The 25,914-nt window shown below is 38.8% G+C and overlaps 1 protein-coding gene across 1 annotated transcript; it reads left to right on the top strand.

Annotated features, from left to right (window-relative positions):
* The first annotated feature begins 316 nt into the window (after positions 1-316).
* On the top strand, positions 317-11,526 carry LOC128640577 (ovostatin-like). The gene is made up of 10 exons (XM_053693048.1): positions 317-487; positions 883-957; positions 1,573-1,735; positions 2,298-2,509; positions 3,002-3,217; positions 6,259-6,407; positions 7,075-7,165; positions 10,163-10,231; positions 10,860-10,962; positions 11,477-11,526. The coding sequence occupies exons 1-10, from the start codon at positions 317-319 to the stop codon at positions 11,524-11,526; spliced, it is 1,299 nt and encodes a 432-aa protein (XP_053549023.1).
* Positions 11,527-25,914: the final 14,388 nt, after the last annotated feature.

Raw genomic sequence — 25,914 nt, 5'->3', positions numbered from 1 at the left:
GATATGCAGTGACATGATTGTACTGGGGGATATGCAGTGACATGCTAGGGGGGAGGTGGGTGCTGAACTGCTGGTAGGAGCAGTGACATGATTGTACTGGGGATATGCAGTGACATGATTGTACTGGGGGATATGCAGTGACATGCTATGGGGAGGTGCTGGACTGCTGGTAGGAGCAATGACATGATTGTACTGGGGGATATGCAGTGACATGCTAGGGGGGAGGTGCTGGACTGCTGGTGGGAGCAGTTACATGATTGTACTGGGGTGAGCAATTTGATCAGGGTCTGTACAGTCAGTGACAAGATTCATATTGATGTATTTTTGCTCCAGACTCACAGCAAACACCTTTAAGATCTTTGAAAGAGCCAAGAAGTTTATTTACATTGACAAGAACGTCCAAGAGCAAACTCTGCTCTATCTGTCTGAGCTCCAGACACTGGAAACCGGCTGCTTCAAGAGAAGCGGGGACCTGTTTATGCCGCAGGTAAGCAGTTTAGGGCTACATCTAACAACTTTGTGTCCAGAAAATATAAAAGGGATTAGTTCCATTCCAGCTGAAGAGCACATGACCGATGGAGAATTTGTAAAATAAATACATAAATAAAAAGATAAGCTGCATATCTGCAGTGTAGGTTCTACCCTACTGTGCTGCTCTGACAAGTAGGATTCATGATATTTTACCTTAAAAGGACATTCTAAGGCAAAATCCAAAATCATTGCAAAAGTACAATTTTATTTACAGTACAATTAAATAAAGACAAAGAAACATACAAACTTCACCTTAGGAACAATGTGCTAAACTTTTGTCTATTGGTGGATTGGCACTTTGAAGCTTTATTGTGAGAGATGAACCAGTTTTAACCTCTTGTTGTATCACAGGGAGACAAAGAGGATGACCTGATCTATACAATACTACTCGCCATTGCTCTGCTGGAGTCTGACTACAGTACTGGGGTAAGTGAGACCAAGCTGTAGGTACCAGTTTATCACATTCCCTATAGTGGAGCTAGACACCAGACTAAAGACCAGCTCTAAAGGAGAGGAAGGTAAATCATGCACTGCAATCATAGATATTCCTCAGAAGTTAAGAGCAAAAGGACAGAACAAGTAGAAGATGGTCAAAAGCTTGACAACAAGCCTTAGGCTTGATCTGGACTTGAGGCCAGAGGTAGGACATAAGCAGTGCCTTCAGATACAAAAGAATCAGAGTCCAGAAGAGGTCTACTTTATTAGGGCCCGAGAGTAGGGCTTATGGTGATAAAATGCACAAAGGTGAGGCTAGAAGATCAACACATCAGGCAAAAATCAGGCATAACCTGTCCAAGGAAAATAAATAGTCTATCACCACCCACCCCTGAAATGACAGCCATAAATGCTATTTTTATAACCTGAGGCTGCCAGAGGAAGTGATGCTCTGTGATTTTAATACAATGTTTTATAACTCCATAAGTCAGTGAGTGAAAGAGGGCCCAGCACACTTTATTGTCTGTCCATGAAGGATATATCAATGGAGAGACCCCTGGTGCTATTCTCAGGGTATAATTTCCTTTTTGTCTTTTTATTTTGCAGAAGACCATGTTGGAAGGTGCCCTGGCATGTGTGCTGGAAGCCTCAAAGTCTGAACAGAGCACCTATATCCAGACCATGATGCTTTATGTCTTCACATTGGCTGAGAAGTCAAATGAGAGGGACAACCTGCTGAACATACTGAAACAAAAGGCTGTCACTGAAGGTAACCTGAGCGAGCATGGAAATATTATATTTATCTAGCTGGAGGTTACTAATCATAAACTACTGAACATCAAGGAGAAGGTTCCTTTGTTTTCCTTCATTTTAGAGATGTGTGATTATATCTTATACTTTTTACCATGTCTTGATCTGGAACCTAATGGCTGGACTCTGGATCCCATTATTACAGCTGAAAATTGTATAAACATTTGAATAAAAACACTGCCCTGAATAAACAAATATAAATAGTTACGTTTTTAATTTTAAAAAATTACGACTTTAGATATTAATTCAATATTGATCTACAAGAGATAGATTTAAAAAAAATATATAAACCTCACAACTTTTTTGTTGTTTTTTGTTAATTGATCTTAATACATTTGTTTGCTTGTTTTTTTGGGAGAGAATTAGTTTTTTCTCTCAAAATGAGATACAAAGAAAACTGCTTATTTATAAAATAATCATTTTGTTTCAATATATTAACTTTACACACATGGACATTTTTCTATCCTTCTACTTTGGGTTTCTATTTATCCTTTATCTACATGAACGATTTTCCTCTGCAGCGGGCGCTGTGCACTGGGAGAGGCCAGACAGACAAGCTTCTCCTTACTTCTCCTCCTGGTTCACACCACTGGAAGTGGAGATGGCTTCATATGTCCTGCTCAGCGTGGCCAAGGGACCCAATGTCCTTGAAGCTGATCTGACCTATATGGCTACAGTAGCATTGTGGCTTGTCCGGCAACAGAATTCATATGGAGGGTTCCGGACCACACAGGTAATTAAGGAGCAGATAAAGCCCATATGCTTCTGTGTTCAGATCATCTAGATGATGGTTCCCCCTGTAAATTGGATCATTCCTACAGGCACTGGAGCCATTTGTATGTGACAGTAATACAATATGCCTATCTCTCAATGCAGCAGAACAGACAAAGTTATAGTAGGAAATTGAGCTCAGTTGTAAATTCCTGCTGCTGCTAAAAAGGAAAATAGTCTCCTGTAAATATCCTTAAGATTGGGAGTTTTTCTCTTATAACTGGGCCTGACTAACATGAATGAACTGGGGTAGCTTAGCGATATGTTCCGGGTTTACGCTATCGCTGTCATGTAAGGCGTATGATGGGGACTCTGGCCCGTAGAACCATCATCACTTTATTATACAATATGTTAGTGCAGCTGAGACTCAGGACAGGATGTGTCTATCAGATCATGCTTTGTACAACACCAAACCAGATGGGGTCATTAAGCTATTAACCCTTTTCCCTTTCAGGACACAACAGTGGCGCTACAGGCTCTCTCTGCTTACGCTGCACTCATATATACCCCCAATGCTCAGCACAATGTGATTGTGAAACAAGGAAATGGTCAGCTTTACCAGCTATCTCTGAATCAGGACAACAGGCTGCTGGTCCAAAGACAGCCCTTACCTACCGTCCCTGGGGAGTATAGTGTTGATGTCAGTGGGAACGGATGCTGCTTGGTGCAGGTAATCATGTCACATTCAGCGCTGAATCACCTGCTGCAGGGTTATTTTACTGATGGAGAATCTGGGGTCTGTACTAGATCCTACAGAATGTAGCAGAACTTTACAAACTAGATCCTACAGAATGTAGCAGAACTTTACAAACTAGATCCTACAGAATGTAGCAGAACTTTACAAACTAGATCCTACAGAATGTAGCAGAACTTTACAAACTAGATCCTACAGAATGTAACAGAACTTTACAAACTAGATCCTACAGAATGTAGCAGAACTTTACAAACTAGATCCTACAGAATGTAACAGAACTTTACAAACTAGATCCTACAGAATGTAACATAACTTTACAAACTAGATCCTACAGAATGTAACATAACTTTACAAACTAGATCCTACAGAATGTAACATAACTTTACAAACTAGATCCTACAGAATGTAACAGAACTTTACAAACTAGATCCTACAGAATGTAACAGAACTTTACAAACTAGATCCTACAGAATGTAGCAGAACTTTACAAACTAGATCCTACAGAATGTAGCAGAACTTTACAAACTAGATCCTACAGAATGTAGCAGAACTTTACAAACTAGATCCTACAGAATGTAACATAACTTTACAAACTAGATCCTACAGAATGTAGCAGAACTTTACAAACTAGATCCTACAGAATGTAACATAACTTTACAAACTAGATCCTACAGAATGTAGCAGAACTTTACAAACTAGATCCTACAGAATGTAACATAACTTTACAAACTAGATCCTACAGAATGTAACATAACTTTACAAACTAGATCCTACAGAATGTAACATAACTTTACAGACTAGATTCTACAGAATGTAACATAACTTTACAAACTAGATCCTACAGAATGTAGCAGACCTTTACAAACTAGATCCTACAGAATGTAACATAACTTTACAGACTAGATCCTACAGAATATAGCAGAATTTTACAAACTAGATCCTACAGAATGTAACAGAACTTTACAAACTAGATTCTACAGAATGTAACAGAACTTTACAGACTAGATCCTACAGAATGTAACATAACTTTACAAACTAGATCCTACAGAATGTAGCAGCACTTTACAAACTAGATCCTACAGAATGTAACAGAACTTTACAAACTAGATCCTACAGAATGTAACAGAACTTTACAAACTAGATCCTACAGAATGTAGCAGAACTTTACAAACTAGATCCTACAGAATGTAGCAGAACTTTACAAACTAGATCCTACAGAATGTAACATAACTTTACAAACTAGATCCTACAGAATGTAACAGAACTTTACAAACTAGATCCTACAGAATGTAGCAGAACTTTACAAACTAGATCCTACAGAATGTAACATAACTTTACAAACTAGATCCTACAGAATGTAACAGAATTTTACAAACTAGATTCTACAGAATGTAACAGAATTTTACAGACTAGATTCTACAGAATGTAACAGAACTTTACAGACTAGATCCTACAGAATGTAACATAACTTTACAGACTAGATTCTACAGAATGTAACAGAACTTTACAAACTAGATCCTACAGAATGTAACATAACTTTACAGACTAGATTCTACAGAATGTAACAGAACTTTACAGACTAGATCCTACAGAATGTAGCAGAACTTTACAAACTAGATCCTACAGAATGTAACATAACTTTACAGACTAGATCCTACAGAATATAGCAGAATTTTACAAACTAGATCCTACAGAATGTAACAGAACTTTACAAACTAGATCCTACAGAATGTAACAGAACTTTACAAACTAGATTCTACAGAATGTAACAGAACTTTACAGACTAGATCCTACAGAATGTAACATAACTTTACAAACTATATCCTACAGAATGTAGCAGAACTTTACAAACTAGATCCTACAGAATGTAACAGAACTTTACAAACTAGATTCTACAGAATGTAACAGAACTTTACAAACTAGATCCTACAGAATGTAACATAACTTTACAGACTAGATCCTACAGAATGTAGCAGAACTTTACAAACTAGATCCTACAGAATGTAACAGAACTTTACAAACTAGATTCTACAGAATGTAACAGAACTTTACAAACTAGATCCTACAGAATGTAACATACCTTTACAGACTAGATCCTACAGAATGTGATATAACTTTACAAACTAGATCCTACAGAATGTAGCAGAACTTTACAAACTAGATCCTACAGAATGTAACAGAACTTTACAAACTAGATTCTACAGAATGTAACATAACTTTACAGACTAGATCCTACAGAATGTAGCAGAACTTTACAAACTAGATCCTACAGAATGTAACAGAACTTTACAAACTAGATCCTACAGAACGTAACAGAACTTTACAAACTAGATCCTACAGAATGTAACAGAACTTTACAAACTAGATCCTACAGAATGTAGCATAACTTTACAAACTAGATCCTACAGAATGTAACAGAACTTTACAAACTAGATCCTACAGAATGTAGCAGAACTTTACAAACTAGATCCTACAGAATGTAGCAGAACTTTACAAACTAGATCCTACAGAATGTAGCAGAACTTTATAAACTAGATCCTACAGAATATAACAGCACTTTACAAACTAGATCCTACAGAATGTAACAGCACTTTACAAACTAGATCCTACAGAATGTAGCAGAACTTTACAAACTAGATCCTACAGAATGTAACAGCACTTTACAAACTAGATCCTACAGAATGTAACAGAACTTTACAAACTAGATCCTACAGAATGTAACAGAACTTTACAAACTAGATCCTACAGAATTTAACAGAATTTTACAAACTAGATCCTACATAATGTAACAGCACTTTACAAACTAGATCCTACAGAATGTAACAGAACTTTACAAACTAGATCCTACAGAATTTAACAGAATTTTACAAACTAGATCCTACAGAATGTAACAGAACTTTACAAACTAGATCCTACAGCATGTAGCAGAACTTTACAAACTAGATCCTACAGCATGTTCTCTATTGGTTACTGTGTTTGTACTTTGGTACCAGCTCCTCTTCCTCCTCTCTCTGCAGAGCACTTTGAGATACTACCTCCCTGTGTCCCAACAAAACGCTGCCTTCTCCTTGTCTGTAAACTCATCCGCTGATAGTTGTGTAAACGGTGTGGCGTATACTTTTACTATTGGCATCGCCGTCAGGTATGAAGCAAATGTACCTATTGTGTACAATGTAGGGATGGGTGAATATTTCAATACCTTCAAATTTCAAATTAATTTTTATTAATTCATCGGTTTATCAAACATTCTAACTTTCTAATTTCGAATATTAGTTTTCAAATTTTAAATAATATTCAGTAATATTCGTTCGAATATTCAAATTTTATGGATGCTTTCTGTTAGCTATAACATTCAATTTTAAATTAATTTATGCAATTTGAAGTTTCAGTATTCTATTTCGATTAAAATAATGTATGTGATTCGAAATGTCAATATTCAATTTTGAATGTTCATAATATATCGAATATACACAATCGAAATTTGAATGTGTATATTTTAACTATTATGAACATTTAAAATTAAAAAAAACATTTGAATTTGAAAGCAATTTGAAATTTAAAGCAACATTTGAAAATGGAAAATAACATTCGATATTCAAATTTTAAAGAAATTTCGTTCTAAAATTCGAATTTAGTCATATTTGCCCATCCCTAGTACAATGTTCTCATCTGTGGTTTTACCCTGTCTTCGTTTTATAAAAGTAAATTCAATTGCTACAAATGTCTGCTACCTGAAATACCTCCTGTATATTTTACCACCTGTTTCACCTGCCAGTGACCTTTTCTAACCACTATTGTATTTCTTGTTTGTATATATTTATTTCCTTTTCTAGCTACCAAGGAAGTCGAGAAAAATCCAACATGGCAATTATTGACCTAAAAATGCAGTCTGGATACACCGCAGATTACGCGTCTCTCAGAAACGTTAGTAGTATTTTATGTTTTTAGGATATCTTTTAGACTTTTTTCTGCACATTTTTGGCTTTTACAGGGAGAAAGAGGTTTGGGGAAGAGAGTCAAAGGGGCAGTAGAAAAGGGGGAGATGATAAGAAGCAAGCAATAGTTTTATACACACTACAGTCACCCGTTGGTCTATATGTTGTTAGTGGTCTATGACTCTTGAAAAAGTGAACACAGTGGCCCTTGGCATATAAAATGAAGAAAACCACTGTCCTGGGGAATATACAGTATCTCACAAAAGTGAGTACACACCTCACATTTTTGTAAATTTTTTATTATATCTTTTCATGTGACAACACTGAAGAAATTACACTTTGCTACAATGTAAAGTAGTGAGTGTACAGCCTGTATAACAGTGTAAATTTGCTGTCCCCTCAAAATAACTCAACACACAGCCATTAATGTCTAAACCATTGGCAACAAAAGTGAGTACACCCCAAAGTGGAAATGTCCAAATTGGGCCAAATTAGCAATTTTCCCTCCCCATTGTCATGTGACTCAGTGTTACAAGGTTTCAGGTGTGAATGGGGAGCAGGTGTTAAATTTGGTGTTATCGCTCTCACACTCTCTCATACTGGTCACTGGAAGTTCAACATGGCACCTCATGGCAAAGAACTCTCTGGGGATTTGAAAAAAAGAATTGTTCTACATGAAGATGGCCTAGGCTATAAGAAGATTGCCAAGACCCTGAAACTGAGCTGTAGCACGGTGGGCAAGACCATACAGCGGTTTCACAGGACAGAATCCACTCAGAACAGGCCTCGTTATGGTCGACTAAAGAAGTTGAGTGCACGTGCTCAGCGTCATATCCAGAGGTTGTCTTCAGGGAAATAGATATATGAGTGCTGCCTGCATTGCTGCAGAGGTTGAAGGGGTAGGGGTCAGCCTGTCAGTGCTCAGACCATATGCCACACACTGCATCAAATTGGTCTACATTAGATATGTGCGGTTCGGTTCGATTCGGAAAATTCGGAGATTCGGATCGAACTGAATTTCCGAATTAAAATACTGCCAAATTTACTGAATAAATCCGAATTAGTTCGGATTTATTCGGTAAATTCGGATGGCCATGGATTACACTAGCATTGTACAGTATATTAGTTTATATCACTCTGCTATGGGTTACACCTAATATACATAATACTAGTCTAATCCCACCTAACACTTACCGAAATTCCGAATTTCCGAATCCAGACGAATTTCTTCGAATCCGAATGAATCCGAAACGAATCCGAATCGAATCGATTCAAAATTTTTCGAATCGATCCGAACCGAAATTTGAAAAATTCCGAATCGATCCGAACCGAACCGAATTTTTTCGCCATGCACATATCTAGTCTACATGGCTGTCGTCCCAGAAGGAAGCCTCTTCTAAAGATGATGCACAAGAAAGCCAGCAAACAGTTTTCTGAAGACAAGCAGACTATGGACATGGATTACTGGAACCATGTCCTGTGGTCCGATGAGACCAAGATAAACTTATTTGGTTCAGATGGTGTCAATCGTAGAAGGTTGTGTGAATGTGGTAAGCCTGAGGACATCTGTGTAAACTGGTGCATCCAGAAACTCCTTCTGCTTGTTGATACCCTATAGCGTAACCTCCTTGTTCCTGTTCTACACCCTCATTGGTACCAAATCTCTGTACCTACCTTTCCCCATATGTGATATTCCAAATATTTATCCCAGCAGCTCAATACATTTCCTGAATAGGCTGAATGACCATTTAAGGACTCTGCAGTGACCCAAACCATAGCAATTCTTATACAGTTATTAATAAGAGTCAGCTCTCTAGAGCTTAATGTATCTAGAGACAATCCTGGCTTGACAGACGTACAACATATGTGTAATGGAATAAGTAGTGTTAGAACTCAACTGCAGATATTGAATAAATATATATATATGTTATATGTTTCACCTCCCAATCTGATAACACTATGGTAGATTGTAAGTGCTATCAGGTCCAAAAAGGGAAATGACCTCACTAACAACAACAAGCCTTTAAAGGGTAACAAACTCTGAGGCAATTAGAGGATAACTGGAAAAGACTTATATCTAAATCCAGTAAAGGATAGGAGGAATTTGTGTAGCAATAGCTGATAGTTATTTGAAGCACAGAGTTTTGCACCAATCACCCACACACACTGTTGAGCGGTGTTTGCTTACAGTTTCCCAACCGGAAATATCTGATTACAGTGTGGGGCGAAATAGAGCCTGACTTGTGGAGGAATTGTCCGGAGTGACCGATAGCTTAGTGAGCAACGGTTGAATAAAAAGGAGGTAGTAGCTTCTATTGGTGAGAATGTCCTTTGCACAGCGTGGGAGTTACTGAAAAACAGTCCGGCGTGTAAAAGGAGGAAAGGGGGAGGAGTTTTTCCTTTGTTAGCGAGTCCCGATCCTCACAAGTGCTATTAATGTTTAGAAAGCACCTTATACAGAGTCCGGATTGAGGCCCCCTGAGGACTGACAGGAGGAGTAAACACTGAGTTGTGACAAAGCACGATGAGAGGTAGTTTGAGAGATGAGCTGCGGATGCAGCAAAGAGCCTCCGGCAAAATAGATTAGCCCACAATGTATCAGGTTAGTTCATGCAAAAGAGACACGCAACAGATTGGAAACAAATTCTGCTCCAAGTAACTGTGAGAATGGCTATTGCAGAACTCTAGAGTGGAATATAGAGGTTGTAATCCGTAACAGGTAAAGCTCAGGGGAAGCAGCTGCTAAGGCTAACAGCAAAACAAAATACTAAGCACTGAGGTTTGGAAACGAGGTTGATTTAATGGCTTGGTGGGCAGGGCAATATGAGTCATAGTGCTGATAATTTAAAGGTACAAGCATAGGCAGGAACTCTGACAATATGTAATATCTAAATGTAGATCAGACATGAGATAAGTTGTTTAGTGCTGCAGGGTCTGGTGTGAAGCTGAACCTTTATTTGCATATTGTTCTCATTTATATTCACAGCTGGTGGATTCAAAAGTGGTCTCCAAAACTGAACAGGAGAATGGTCATGTGATCCTGTACCTGGACTCTGTGAGTGAGCCGTGTGCACAAACTGTAGCTCTTCTCCGTAGTCTTCAGCCTGTAATCCTTCCCCTCCCTGCCTGTGTGACTTGTCCTTTTATCCCTTAGTATAAGATGATATGCTTCTATGTCATTTACAATCAGCAGGATCCGGCTAATTTTTGTACTTTCAGATTTCTCCTGTTTTCCAGGAAATGCTTTGATAGTTTCACCCAACTCTCCCATGCTGACCTGGGAATAAGTATTATGGTTATTGAGTCCCCTGTTTGAGATGGAGAACAGGTTCATTATTTGCACAAATATCTGTGCTCTTTTGATAATAAGTTGATTTTATAGTTTCCTGATAAAGTCATAAAGTTTGTTTCTTTTGAGTTATTTGTAATGACCAATATGCACAGTGTGATTTTCTCATACAAACCCCAGATAAATATACTGCCCTTTGTAGCCCTGAGATCTACTCATCAATGCTAAATAAAGCCTGTGACCGTTGCCTGATACAAATATCTAAACCTTTGTTAGTCTGGTTGTGGACAAGGGGGGTATTACACCCATGGACTATGTTTTTAGTGTTTTCCCCTGTTCCTAAATAAAACAAATCTAAATTCTTCTTTACTTCCTCTCTCCACCTTCATCCCAGGTTCCCAAAGAGACAATCTCCATGTCCCTCAAGGTTGAAATGGGTAATCGTGTCCTCAATGTACAAGAAGCTACAGTCTTGATTTATGATTATTATGAGCCAGGTAAACGTCATGTACCCTACATGCTATATAATTCAAAGTAGCAGATAAATATATATAACCTTATATCAAACCTAGATCTTCCTTCAACAACAATAAGATTAAAGTGTAATACTATGGAGCACATATTCTGCAGAAACTCTGATTAATGCCTAAGCTAGCACAATAAAGAGGTAATTACATTTACACAAAGCTGTTCATGTGACAGAGCCTCTCTTGTAAGATGATCTAAGACATCATGTCAGTAACGTGAGGTCCCTCAAAGAATTTTGTAGAGGCAAATAATAGCTTTAGATTATGCAGGTTCTGGGTGTGAAGTACAGAAACATACATTATAATATAATGCAGACAAAAAAACAAAGATTTGTGAGACTTCTCTCCATGTCTGCTTTAGGTCAGGCTCTATGTCTTAATGATTTACAGTTTCTCTAATCCAGTTGAAATTCTTTTTAACATTCCTTGGGATGGGTACGTTCTTTCTTCCTTAAAATTTTATTTGTTTATTTTTTCTGTTCAGATGAAAATGGTGCAGCCAAATACAGACACCCCTGTGCAGCTCAGGGCTAAGGTAAGTACATACTCTGCTCTTTTGTCCCATTGCAGATTTCTTTTTTTCTGTGTTTTCTAATTATCTATCCATCTAGTCTTCCCTATTTTACTAAAAGTCTGCAGAATACTGCTGCCCCCGTATGTGTGTATTCTCATCTAATTGTGATGGTCCCCTCATTTTACACATGAGATGTTTATGTTTAAGAGGTTGAGTACATAAAGCAGTAATCAGGGAGACTTCCAGAGGCCGCCCAAGGCCTTGTGCCTTTGGTTAGGAGTAAGGAGATGCTTTGCATTGGTGACATTGGTTGGGAGTAAGAAGATGCTCTGCATTGGTGCCATTGGTTAGGAGTAAGGAGATGCTCTGCATTGGTGCCATTGGTTGGGAGTAAGGAGATGCTCTGCATTGGTGCCATTGGTTGGGAGTAAGAAGATGCTCTGCATTTGGTGCCTTTGGTTGGGAGTAAGGAGATACTCTGCATTGGTGCCTTTGGTTGGGAGTAAGGAGATGCTCTGCATTGGTGCCTTTGGTTGGGAGTAAAGAGATGCTCTGCATTGGTTCCTTTGGTTGGGAGTAAGAAGATGCTCTGCATTTGGTGCCTTTGGTTGGGAGTAAGGAGATGCTCTGCATTGGTGCCTTTGGTTGGGAGTAAGGAGATGCTCTGCATTGGTGCCTTTGGTTGGGAGTAAAGAGATGCTCTGCATTGGTGCCTTTGGTTGGGAGTAAGGAGATGCTCTGCATTGGTGCCTTTGGTTGGGAGTCAGGAGATGCTCTGCATTGGTGCCTTTGGTTGGGAGTAAGGAGATGCTCTGCATTGGTGCCTTTGGTTGGGAGTCAGGAGATGCTCTGCATTGGTGTCTTTGGTTGGGAGTCAGGAGATGCTCTGCATTGGTGCCTTTGGTTGGGAGTAAGGAGATGCTCTTTTATTATTATTATCGTTTTTTTGTAGAGCGCCAACAGATTACGCAGCGCTGTAAACAGAGGGTAGTACAACAAAACAATTAAAGGGATCGGATGGGTAGAGGGCCCTGCCAAGAGTTGCACTGTTGTAATTAACTCTTAAGAAGGTGATATACAAACAGCTGGACTTAAGGGGGTTCAGGGGATAGCAATGGAGGAGTGGAACTGGTATAAAGTAAGGTTAGTGTAGGTTGTATGCATCCCTGAACAGGGAGCGCTTCAAGCTGTTAAAACTAGGGGAGAGTCTTGTGGGGCGAGGCAGAGAGTTCCACAAGATGGGAGCCAGTCTGGATAAGTCCTGTAAATGGGAGTGCGATGAGGTAACCAGAGAGGAGGAGAGTAGGAGGTCATGAGCAGAGCGAAGGGGACGGGAGGGAGAGTATCTGGAGACAAGGTCTGAGATATAGGGGGGAGCAGTGCAGTTGAGGGCTTTGTATGTCAGAGTGAGAATTTTGTGTTTGATCCTAGAGGCAAGAGGAAGCCAGTGAAGGGATTGGCAGAGAGGAGCAGCAGATGAAGAGTGACGTGTAAGGAAGATGAGTCTGGCAGAGACATTCATTTTGGATTGTAAAGGAGCTAGGCAGCAGGTGGGGAGTCCAGAGAGGACAGAGTTGCAGTAATCAAGGCGGGAAAGAATGAGAGAGTGGATTAAAATCTTAGTTGTGTCTTGAGTAAGGAAGTGTCTAATTTTGGAGATGTTTTTAAGGTGGAAGTGGCAGGCTTTAGCCAAGGACTGAATGTAAGGAGTGAAGGAAAGATCTGAGTCAAATGTGACCCTGAGACATCGGGCATGCGGGGTAGGGGTAATGATGGAGTTGTCGACAGTTATAGAGATATTGGGGGTGGAGATTTTGGAAGAAGGGGGGAAAATGAGGAGCTCAGTTTTGGAGAGATTTAGCTTGAGGTAGTGAGAGGACATCCAGGAAGAGATGTGAGAAAGACAGTTAGTGACATGGGTTAGCAAGGAAGGAGATAGGTCTGGTGCAGATAAGTAGATTTGGGTGTCATCGGCATATAAATGATATTGGAAACCGTGGGAATTAATTAGGGAACCTAGTGATGACGTATAGATTGAGAAGAGAAGGGGACCGAGGACAGAGCCTTGCAGACTATCTATAAATGAGGAAATGAGCTTGGGGGGGGGGGGGGTGAGGGGTAGGGTGGGAGGGAAGCTGTTTTCCAGAAGGCTACCTGTTGTAAGTTAGAGGGCAGTTGAAGTAGCTGAGTTTAAAAATCTGTGTATTTTCTCTGAGTTCTGGGAGAGGATGTTTTTGAAATCAAGCTGTTGTAAGTTATAGGGCAGTTGAAGTAGCTGAGTGTAAAAATCTGTGTATTTTCTCTGAGTTCTGGGAGAGGATGTGCTCTGCATTGGTGCCATTGGTTGGGAGTAAGGAGATGCTCTGCATTGGTGCCTTTGGTTGGGAGTAAAGAGATGCTCTGCATTGGTTCCTTTGGTTGGGAGTAAGAAGATGCTCTGCATTTGGTGCCTTTGGTTGGGAGTAAGGAAATGCTCTGCATTGGTGCCTTTGGTTGGGAGTAAGGAGATGCTCTGCATTGGTGCCTTTGGTTGGGAGTAAGGAGATGCTCTGCATTGGTGCCTTTGGTTGGGAGTAAGGAGATGCTCTGCATTTGTGCCTTTGGTTGGGAGCAAGGAAATGCTCTGCATTGGTGCCTTTGGTTGGGAGTAAGGAAATACTCTGCATTGCTTCCTTTGGTTAGGGGTAAGGAGATGCTCTGCATTGCTTCCTTTGGTTAAGGGTAAGGAGATACTCTTCATTGATGCCCAGTGCTGGGTGGTGAAGGGTCGTGCTGGACTTGTGCAGGGATAAGTGGGGTTGCCCAATGTGACTGTAGCACACACAGGGTTCCCTGGCTTTATTTGAGGATACACACAGCCCTATACAGCTCACACTCACCTCCCCACTTCATGCTCCTTCCCAGCACTTGGTGCACACACCCGGGCACTCACTTGCTCACAATTTAAAGGGATACTAAACCCAAATTGTAAGCAACTTTCTAATTTACTCCTATTATCAATTCTCTTGCTATCTTTATTTGAAAAAGAAGGCATCTAAGCTAAGGAGCCAGCCAATTTTAGGTTCAGACGCTGGACAGCACTTGTTTATTGGTGGTGGCTAAATATCAGCCAATCAGCAAGAATACCCCAGGTTGTGAACCAGAAATGGTCCGTCTTCTAAACTTACATTCTTGCTTTTCAAATAAAGATAGCAAGAGAATGAAGAAAAAATGATAATAGGAGTAAATTAGAAAGTTGTTTCAAATTGCATGCTCTATCTGAATCATGAAAGAAAAAAAATGAGTTCAGTGTTCCTTTAAGGATGAATTTATTTTAATTTTGACATTGCCCATGTATATATACACACACAGATAAACAGTTGAACCTGGTTAAATATGTAAATAAATTACTAAATTAAACACTTTATTTTCCCCATACACAGGACTTGGAATCCTGAAGAGGAACAATGACTCTCACTGCCCACTGGTCTACAGGCTACAATAAAAGAATTGTACTGAAAGATCCTCACATGCCTACACAGAGTTACCCTGCACATGTGACACATTACCTCATTTATATATGTGCCCAAGGCTACATTTGCTGTGTATCTGCACATGTGACACGTGACCTCATTTATACATGTGCACAAGGCTACATCTGCTGTGAATCTGCACCTAAAGTGACAAGAGTCTCACGTCTTTCTTCTCTCGCCTAATGTACAAGCCTGTGCTCTTTATATTAATGTGCCACATTCTGCCCAATTTGTACCAGTAATTCACATCTGTTAATCTGATCCAAAATGAAATAAACATGTTGCCCCCACTCTGCTGCCTCCCATGTTTTGTATCAATAACAAAGTATCACCTCCATGTGATTTATTACAAGATCATCTGCAGAGTGGGCAGGAATCCCTCCCTATGTAACTGGGTCAGATCTTTCTACAGACTGGATACCTTATAAGGGCTGATAACCCATTTATTAGTGTCTTACAGAGAGGCTGGTGACAAGAAACCCTTTGCACATTCTTTATAAACACCTGGTATCTGCTAACACAAGATAACAAGTTGCAGGTCTATTTGTGTCATCAACTAGGATACTTTATCCCCTCACTGAAATTGTTACGGTCTTGCAAGAATCACCTAAAAATAAAACTGTGCAATATACAAGATAATATGCATCTATAACTGCTACTTGTAATTATTAACCTGTCCTAACTGGTTGACGAATAAGATTATACTGCCCGCTTACACATTGGTTTCTATTGGTTGTAGTCATATAGAGGGCCACATAGGAAATGTTCATTTGAATACTAGGAGGAAGGGTTATCTAGCAATATTCAGCTTTTTTATGGAGATCACATTGACTGTGGGGATCCTCATAACTGAATGGAAAGTCTTAGATTAACACTTACTGTGGGAACCTGAACTCAAAAAGCAAATTGATCCTAGAAACACAGAAAAGTATTTGGATTAAACAGATTTAAATATCAATATTGCAATCTAGCACACAATAGAGCAGCTTTTATTAATTGTAACTTGGAGAAAAAGATAATGGGCTAGATTACAAATAAAGCATAATTAAATGGACAGTCTAGTCAAAAATAAACTTTCATGATTCATATAGGGCATGCCATTTTAAACAACTTTCCCATTGACTTTTATCATCAATGTTGCTTTGTTCTCTTGATATTCTTAGTTGAAAGCTAAACCTAGGAGGTTCATATGCTAATTTCTTAGCCCTTGAAGGCCGTCTCTTATATAAATGTATTTTGACAGTTTTTCACAACTAGAGGGTGTTAGTTCATGTGTGTCATATAGATAACAATGTGCTCATGCACGTGGAGTTACCTATGAGTCGGCACTGATTGGCTAAAATGCAGGTCTGTCAAAAGAACTAAAATTAGGGGCCAGTCTGCAGAGACTTAGATACAAGGTGGTCTATTTATGAAGCAGCGGATTCTGCTTCCGACCCTCTCCGCTTTAGTTCCGACTGAAGCGGAAGTTAAGAAGCAGCCGTCCTAAGACCGCTGCTACTTAATTCGTCACCCACCTCTGAGGTGGCGGACAGCAATCAGCCCGATTGCATACAATTGGGTTGATTGACATCCCCTGCTAGCGGCCGCAAATCTGCAGGGGGCGGTATTGCACCAGCTATAGCGGATCATGTCTGTCCGCACCTACATAAATAGTCCCCAAGGTAATCACAGGTAAAAAGTATATTGATATAACCATTTTAGTTATGCAAAACTGGGGAATGGGTAACAAAGGGATATATATCTTTTTAAAGACCGATCTGGTGTAGACTGTCCCTTTAATAACACAGAGTATGTTGTACTGTGCTCAGACCATCACTAAGAACAGTGCACAATTTAACATTACTAGTGTTTGGTAAAAAAACAATGTTTTTATCAGTGTTCATTTTATAAGCGCAACACAAAACAGAAAAATGTTACCACTTAAAGATATGCATAGCAAAAGACAAAAAATAATTCATAATCTTCATGCATATTAAATATAAAATAAATAAATAACAACATTGATTTAAAGAGATATGGCATATGACAAGGTACTAGACTGGGAATGACTTAAATGTATGTATATATGTGTACGTATGTATGTATGTATTTGTATGTATGTATGTATGTGTGGATGTATGTATGTATATGTATGTATGTATTTGTATGTATGTATGTGTGGATGTATGTATGTATGTATTTGTATGTATGTATGTGTGGATGTATGTATGTATGTATTTGTATGTATGTATGTGTGGGTGGATGTATGTATGTATGAATATATGTATGTATGTATTTGTATGTATTATTGAAGATTAATAATTAATTTTGGAATATAATATTTATATTTATACTTATAATTATTTAAGAAAGATTTTGCTTGTGAGAAAGACATTTAATATAACAACTTTTATTTAGTCACCGACTCACAGCACCCAAAATCTTAGATCACACAATACAAATTCTATGCTTCTTTATATGGTACCATTAATATGAGTTACATTAAATACATTACATAAAACACATTGACATAACTGCATACAAATTCTTACATCAAATGCAAACAGACATAAAAACAACCTTATAGCTATAAAGTAAGTGCATAATATAATTACCTCTCCCGCCTTCTCTTCTCTCTACATCTTATAAACCTATAATGACAGGCCCCTTCAGCTAATATTTCCCAAAATGGATAATGGTGGATGCTTGTTATCATTTTGGGTTGGCTAACAGTGTGATTGGTTAATCATAATAGCTGAATGTATATTTTTGTTTCTACATTAATTTGAATCTCTTACCTATGCTATTTCTGACTGTTGGACAACTGCTTAAAAGAACACCAGTTGGGCTATTAGTTCCTGTCATGGCTTTTTTAACTAAACTATTTTAACTAAATTAATTTATTGCTATATTCCTGTACATGAACAGGTGTGTCCTTGAGAAACGTTCAGTAAGCTGAAAATTTAGTAGTTACATCACACACACACACATATATATATATATATATATACATACACACACAAATACATATATATAATTTGATCATATTTAGCAAATTACTCATATTGTAACAGTTGAACCCTTGTGGCCATGAGAAAATTTTGGATTGGCCACACATTATGAGAGTAATTGCTTATGTCTCATTTCTGTAAGAATCCTAAATTATTATTTATTTACTAGTTTCACTATCTAAATTCTTAAAAGAAAATTACAAAACTAAAAATAATCTATTTTATATATATAAAACCAATGGTAATGTGTTCCTGTGAGGTGAAACATAATTTAGCATAGAAACTGGACACAACAGACCCATATAGGCCTCTCTCATGTTTGACAAAAACACTTTGGCTTCTGTAATACTTCTCATAAGTCATGGACCATGGCACCTGGAAAATGCTAATGTCCTTTTCTTTATTTTCTTATTGCAAGGCTTTCCTTCTTAATGATGTCTGTAATCACCCATGTCACAGAGACTCTCACTGTTGGGGTTGGCAGCAACAAATAAACTTCTGTAACCCAAGTCATAAAGCATAAAGTGGGAATGTCCTTTTACTTTTCAAAAAACTTTTCTCCTTAATGACTTCCGTAGTTTCACAAAGGCTCTTGTTGATGCAGCAATTATATTGGAAACTTCTCTCACCTACAGTTGGTCTGGGCTTTTCTTCTACGTCTTTTCCTAGCTAATGTGCTTCTCTCTTGTGCAGATTGTGAGGACTTTGATTTGCAGGCCTTTTGAAACAATCTCTTACTTTTGGCATTGCAGTCATCTTTTTGGAGTAGCTTATTACTTGTTGCTGGCAGTAGACTTCTCTCTGGTCTGTGGGTTTCTTGTTGTCGTTGCTGGCAGTACACTTCTCCCTGGTCTGGAGCTGGTCTGAGGGTTTCTTGTTGTCACCATTTTGAAGGCTGATGGATGAGCATCTACTGTCATAATAGTGGAAAACTTGTGAGAAATATTTTTCTTTATCAGCAAAAGATTGAGGATTATATTTGAATGTGGTGTCAGTGTCTATGTGGCCAATGTTAGGGTAGAAAAACCCTAAATTTATCTCCTGAGAACTTCCTAGTCACATTCACCTCATTCCTAATTTAGGATTGAACAGAACACCATTTGGTACTCTACAGAAACTGTATAAATCAACCACATACATTCATACATATATCCTGTACCTAAATAGACACCAGTTAATAGCTACAATAGAGGCTATTTAATACCTACACTAATATCCCTACATCTACATATATCTTATTTTTCTAAAGTGGGAATTATTGCATCTTTAACACTGACTGATTTCCATTACATATGATTGCCATATATATTCAACAGTTACTGAGAAATACCAGGTAAATAGCTTAACATAATATTTAACAGGACTATAGCAATGATGATTTAAAAGGATACCCCTCTTGAATTAAATAAGCAAGAAATAACTACCAATTTTAAAACTATGTGGTTTCATTATTTTATTTTAGGATCTAAAAAGTCTAAAGATAAAATAATAATCTGCAAATTTACGCCTAGATTTAGAGTTCTGCGTTAGGGTTAAAAAGCAGCGTTAAGGGGTCCTAACGCTGCTTTTTAATGCCCGCTGGTATTTAGAGTCAGGAAGGAAAGGGTCTACCGCTCACTTTCTTTCCGTGACTCCAGGCTACCGCAGATCCCCTTACGTCAATTGCGTATCCTATCTTTTCTATGGGATTTGCCTAACGCCGGTATTATGAGTCTTGGAAGAAGTGAGTGGTAGAGCCTCTACCGACAAGACTCCAACCGCAAAAAAAAGTCTGTAGTTAAGAGTTTTATGGGCTAATGCCGGAACATAAAGCTCTTAACTACAGTGCTACAAAGTACACTAACACCCATAAACTACCTATGAACCCCTAAACCGAGGCCCCCCCCACATCGCCAACCCTATAATAAAACATTTTAACCCCTAATCTGCTGCTCCGGACACCGCCGCCACCTACATTATCCCTATGAACCCCTAATCTGCTGCCCCTAACATCGCCAACACCTATATTATATTTATTACCCCCTAATCTGCCCCCCCCAACGTCGCCGCCACCTACCTACACTTATTAACCCCTAATCTGCCGACCGGACATCGCCGCCACTATAATAAATGTATTAACCCCTAAACCGCCACACCCCCGCCCCGCAAACACTATAATAAATTGTATTAACCCCTAATTTGCCCTCCCTAACATCGCCGCCACCTACCTACAATTATTAACCCCTAATCTCCCGCCACCAACGTCGCTGCTACTATAATAAAGTTATTAAACCCTAAACCTAAGTCTGATCGGAACAGCCAATAGAATGCGAGCTCAATCTGATTGGCTGATTGGATCAGCCAATCAGATTGAACTTCAATCTGATTGGCTGATTCAATCAGCCAATCAGATTTTTCCTACCTTAATTCCGATTGGCTGATAGAATCCTATCAGCCAATCGGAATTGAAGGGACGCCGTCTTGGATGACGTCCCTTAAAGGAATATCCATTCGTCGGTAGTCGTCGGGAAGAAGGGGATGGCTCCGCGTCGGCTCGTCTGAAGATGGCTCCGCTCTGCTCCGGATGGATGAAGATTGATGACGCCGCTTGGAAGATGACATCGCCCGGATGGAAGATTTCTTCAGCGCCGCCTGGATGATGACTTCATCGGATGGAAGATTTCTTCAGCGCCCCTTGGATGATGACTTCTGCCGCTCCGGATCTCCTCTTCGGTTCCATTGGTGGCTCGGCTGAGTGAAGACGGCTAAAGGTAGGATTATCTTGAGGGGGGTAGTGTTAGGTTTATTTAAGGGGGGTTTGGGTTAGATTAGGGGTATGTGGGTGGTGGGTTTTAATGTTGGGGGGGTTGTATTTTTCTTTTACAGGCAAAAGAGCTGAATTCTTTGGGGCATGCCCCGCAAAAGGCCCTTTTAAGGGCTGGTAAGGTAAAAGAGCTTTGAACTTTTTAATTTAGAATAGGGTAGGGAATTTTTTTATTTTGGGGGTTTTTTGTTATTTTATTAGGGGGCTTAGATTAGGTGTAAGTAGCTTAAAATTGTTGTAATATGTTTTAATGTTTGTAACTTATTTTTTTTATTTTTTGTAACTTAGCTTTTTTTATTTTTTGTACTTTAGTTAGTTTATTTAATTTAATTTAATTGTAGTTGTTTGTAGCTAATTTATTTAATTAATGTAATGATAGTGTAGTGTTAGGTTTAATTGTAACTTAGGTTAGGATTTATTTTACAGGTAATTTTGTATTTCTTTTAGCTAGGTAGTTATTAAATAGTTAATAACTATTTAATAACTATTCTAACTAGCTAAAATAAATACAAAGTTACCTGTAAAATAAATATAAATCCTAAAATAGCTACAATGTAATTATTAATTACATTGTAGCTATCTTACGCCTAGATTTAGAGTTCTGCGGCCAAAGGGGTGCGTTAGCTACGCGTGCTTTTTTTTCCACGCACCTTTTAAATACCGCTGGTATTTAGAGCTCACAGAATGGCTGGGTTTTCAGTGCGTTAGGCTCCAAAAAGGGAGCGTAGAGCATAATTTAACGCCACTGCAACTCTAGATACCAGCGGTGCTTACGGACGCGACCAGCTTCAAAAACGTGCTCGTGCACAATATCCCCATAGAAAACAATGGGGCCATTTGAGCTGAAAAAAAACCTAACACCTGCAAAAAAGCCGCGTTCAGCTCCTAACGCAGCCCCATTGTTTTCTATGGGGAAACACTTCCTACGTCTGCACCTAACACTCTAACATGTACCCCGAGTCTAAACACCCCTAACCTTACACTTATTAACCCCTATTCTGCCGCCCCCGCTATCGCTGATCCCTGCATATTATTATTAACCCCTAATCTGACGCTCCGTACACCACCGCCACCTACATTATAGCTATGTACCCCTAATCTGCTGCCCCTAACACCGCCGACCCCTATATTATATTTATTAACCCCTAATCTGCCCCCCTCAACGTCGCCTCCACCTGCCTACACTTATTAACCCCTAATCTGCCGAGCGGACCGCACCGCTACTATAATAAAGTTATTAACCCCTAATCCGCCTCACTCCCGCCTCAATAACCCTATAATAAATAGTATTAACCCCTAATCTGCCCTCCCTAACATCGCCGACACCTAACTTCAATTATTAACCCCTAATCTGCCGACCGAATCTCGCCGCTACTGTAATAAATGGATTAACCCCTAAAGCTAAGTCTAACCCTAACACTAACACCTCCCTAAGTTAAATATAATTTAAATCTAACAAAATAAATTAACTCTTATTAAATAAATTATTCCTATTTAAAGCTAAATACTTACCTGTAAAATAAACCCTAATATAGCTACAATATAAATTATAATTATATTATAGCTATTTTAGGATTTATATTTATTTTACAGGTAACTTTGTATTTATTTTAACCAGGTACAATAGCTATTAAATAGTTAAGAACTATTTAATAGCTAAAATAGTTAAAATAATGACAAAATTACCTGTAAAATAAATCCTAACCTAAGTTACAATTAAACCTAACACTACACTATCAATAAATTAATTAAATAAAATACCTACAATTACACCTAACACTACACTATCAATACATTAATTAAATACAATACCTACAAATAACTACAATTAAATAAACTAACTAAAGTACAAAAAATAAAAAAATATTTACAAACATTAGAAAAATATTACAACAATTTTAAACTAATTACACCTACTCTAAGCCCCCTAATAAAATAACAAAGCCCCCCAAAATAAAAAAATGCCCTACCCTATTCTAAATTACAAAAGTTCAAAGCTCTTTTACCTTACCAGCCTTTAAAAGGACCTTTTGTGGGGCATGCCCCAAAGTATTCAGCTCTTTTGCCTGTAAAAAAAAAAAAAAAAATACCCCCCCCAACATTACAACCCACCACCCACATACCCCTAATCTAACCCAAACCCCCCTTAAATAAATCTAACACTAAGCCCCTGAAGATCTTCCTACCTTATCTTCACCTCGCCGGGTATCACCGATCGGTCCTGGCTCCAAAATCTTCATCCAACCCAAGCGGGGGCTGGCGATCCATAATCCTGTGGCTGAAGAGGTCCAGAAGAGGCTCCAAAGTCTTCATCCTATCCGGGAAGAAGAGGCGATCCAGACCGGCAACCATCTTGATCCAAGCGGCATCTTCTATCTTCATCCGATGAGGAACGGCTCCATCGTGAAGACCTCCAGCGCGGATCAATCTTCTTCCTCCGACGTCCAACTGAAGAATGACGGTTCCTTTAAGGGACGTCATCCAAGATGGCGTCCCTCGAATTCCGATTGGCTGATAGGATTCTATCAGCCAATCGGAATTAAGGTAGGAAAATTCTGATTGGCTGATGGAATCAGCCAATCAGAATCAAGTTCAATCCGATTGGCTGATCCGATCAGCCAATCAGATTGAGCTCGCATTCTATTGGCTGATCGGAACAGCCAATAGAATGCGAGCTCAATCTGATTGGCTGATCGGATCAGCCAATCGGATTGAACTTGATTCTGATTGGCTGATTCCATCAGCCAATCAGAATTTTCCTACCTTAATTCCGATTGGCTGATAGAATCCTATCAGCCAATCGGAATTCGAGGGACGCCATCTTGGATGACGTCCCTTAAAGGAACCGTCATTCTTCAGTTGGATGTCGGAGGAAGAAGATTGATCCGCGCTGGAGGTCTTCACGATGGAGCCGTTCCTCATCGGATGAAGATAGAAGATGCCGCTTGGATCAAGATGGTTGCCGGTCTGGATCGCCTCTTCTTCCCAGATAGGATGAAGACTTTGGAGCCTCTTCTGGACCTCTTCAGCCGCAGGATTATGGATCGCCAGCCCCCGCTTGGGTTGGATGAAGATTTTGGAGCCAGGACCAATCGGTGATACCCGGCGAGGTGAAGATAAGGTAGGAAGATATTCAGGGGCTTAGTGTTAGATTTATTTAAGGGGGGTTTGGGTTAGATTAGGGGTATGTGGGTGGTGGGTTGTAATGTTGGGGGGGGTATTGTATGTTTTTTTTTACAGGCAAAAGAGCTGAATACTTTGGGGCATGCCCCACAAAAGGTCCTTTTAAAGGCTGGTAAGGTAAAAGAGCTTTGAACTTTTGTAATTTAGAATAGGGTAGGGCATTTTTTTATTTTGGGGGGCTTTGTTATTTTATTAGGGGGCTTAGAGTAGGTGTAATTAGTTTAAAATTGTTGTAATATTTTTCTAATGTTTGTAAATATTTTTTTATTTTTTGTAACTTAGTTCTTTTTTATTTTTTGTACTTTAGTTAGTTTATTTAATTGTAGTTATTTGTAGGTATTGTATTTAATTAATGTATTGATAGTGTAGTGTTAGGTTTAATTGTAGGTAATTGTATGTATTTTATTTATTTAAAGGGACAATATACTGTAAAATAGTTTTTCCCTTAATGTGTTTACAATTGTTTTTTTACCAACTGCACAGTAAAAAATGTATGAAAATTAGCTTTTTAAGGTTTATTTCTGTATATTAAAACTCAGATTTTGTGTTTTGAAGCCACAGCCTAATAAAATAGGTTGAGCTTGTAGGTATAATCAGATCTCATTACTGTATCACATTGTGCACATATACCTGCTTCTTTATCTTATATCTGTCCTTAAAACAATCACCAATGCTTTGAGAGAACAATGGAAAATCAACATTTTATTACCTTATCTCTGCTTTATCACACTGGGAGTGTAATTTCTTCTGCTGGCTGTGTTTACAAAGCTTATCTATAGCTGGTACGCGCGGCCACAAACTTTCAGAATAGGTGGGGATACCACATGCTAAATTAACAATTTCAAATGCCAATATAAGGGTAAAGGAGCTACTTGTAAACAATTTAATACACTCCAGCAGGTAAAGTTGATCATTGGGAACAAATTAAAGGGGAGAAAATTTTTGAGTAAACTGTCCCTTTAATTTATTGATAGTGTAGTGTTAGGTTTAATTGTAACTTAGGTTAGGATTTATTTTACAGGTAATTTTGTCATTATTTTAACTATTTTAGCTATTAAATAGTTCTTAACTATTTAATAGCTATTGTACCTGGTTAAAATAAATACAAAGTTACCTGTAAAATAAATATAAATCCTAAAATAGCTATAATGTAATTATAATTTATATTGTAGCTATATTAGGGTTTATTTTACAGGTAAGTATTTAGCTTTAAATAGGAATAATTTATTTAATAAGAGTTAATTTATTTTGTTAGATTTAAATTATATTTAACTTAGGGGGGTGTTAGTGTTAGGGTTAGACTTAGCTTTAGGGGTTAATCCATTTATTACAGTAGCGGCGAGATTCGGTCGGCAGATTAGGGGTTAATAATTGAAGTTAGGTGTCGGCGATGTTAGGGAGGGCAGATTAGGGGTTAATACTATTTATTATAGGGTTATTGAGGCGGGAGTGAGGCGGATTAGGGGTTAATAACTTTATTATAGTAGCGGTGCGGTCCGCTCGGCAGATTAGGGGTTAATAAGTGTAGGCAGGTGGAGGCGACGTTGAGGGGGGCAGATTAGGTGTTAATAAATATAATATAGGGGTCGGCGGTGTTAGGGGCAGCAGATTAGGGGTACATAGCTATAATGTAGGTGGCGGTGGTGTACGGAGCGGCAGATTAGGGGTTAATAATAATATGCAGGGGTCAGCGATAGCGGGGGGCGGCAGATTAGGGGTTAATAAATATAATATAGGGGTCGGCGGTGTTAGGGGCAGCAGATTAGGGGTACATAGCTATAATGTAGGTGGCGGTGGTGTACGGAGCGGCAGATTAGGGGTTAATAATAATATGCAGGGGTCAGCGATAGCGGGGGCGGCAGATTAGGGGTTAATAAATATAATATAGGGGTCGGCGGTGTTAGGGGCAGCAGATTA

Source organism: Bombina bombina, chromosome 9 (genome assembly GCF_027579735.1).
Source record: "Bombina bombina isolate aBomBom1 chromosome 9, aBomBom1.pri, whole genome shotgun sequence".
In the NCBI taxonomy this organism is placed as follows: domain Eukaryota; kingdom Metazoa; phylum Chordata; class Amphibia; order Anura; family Bombinatoridae; genus Bombina; species Bombina bombina.
The sequence above is the reverse complement of the archived record's forward strand: the minus strand, read 5'-3'. Positions and strand labels throughout refer to the sequence as shown.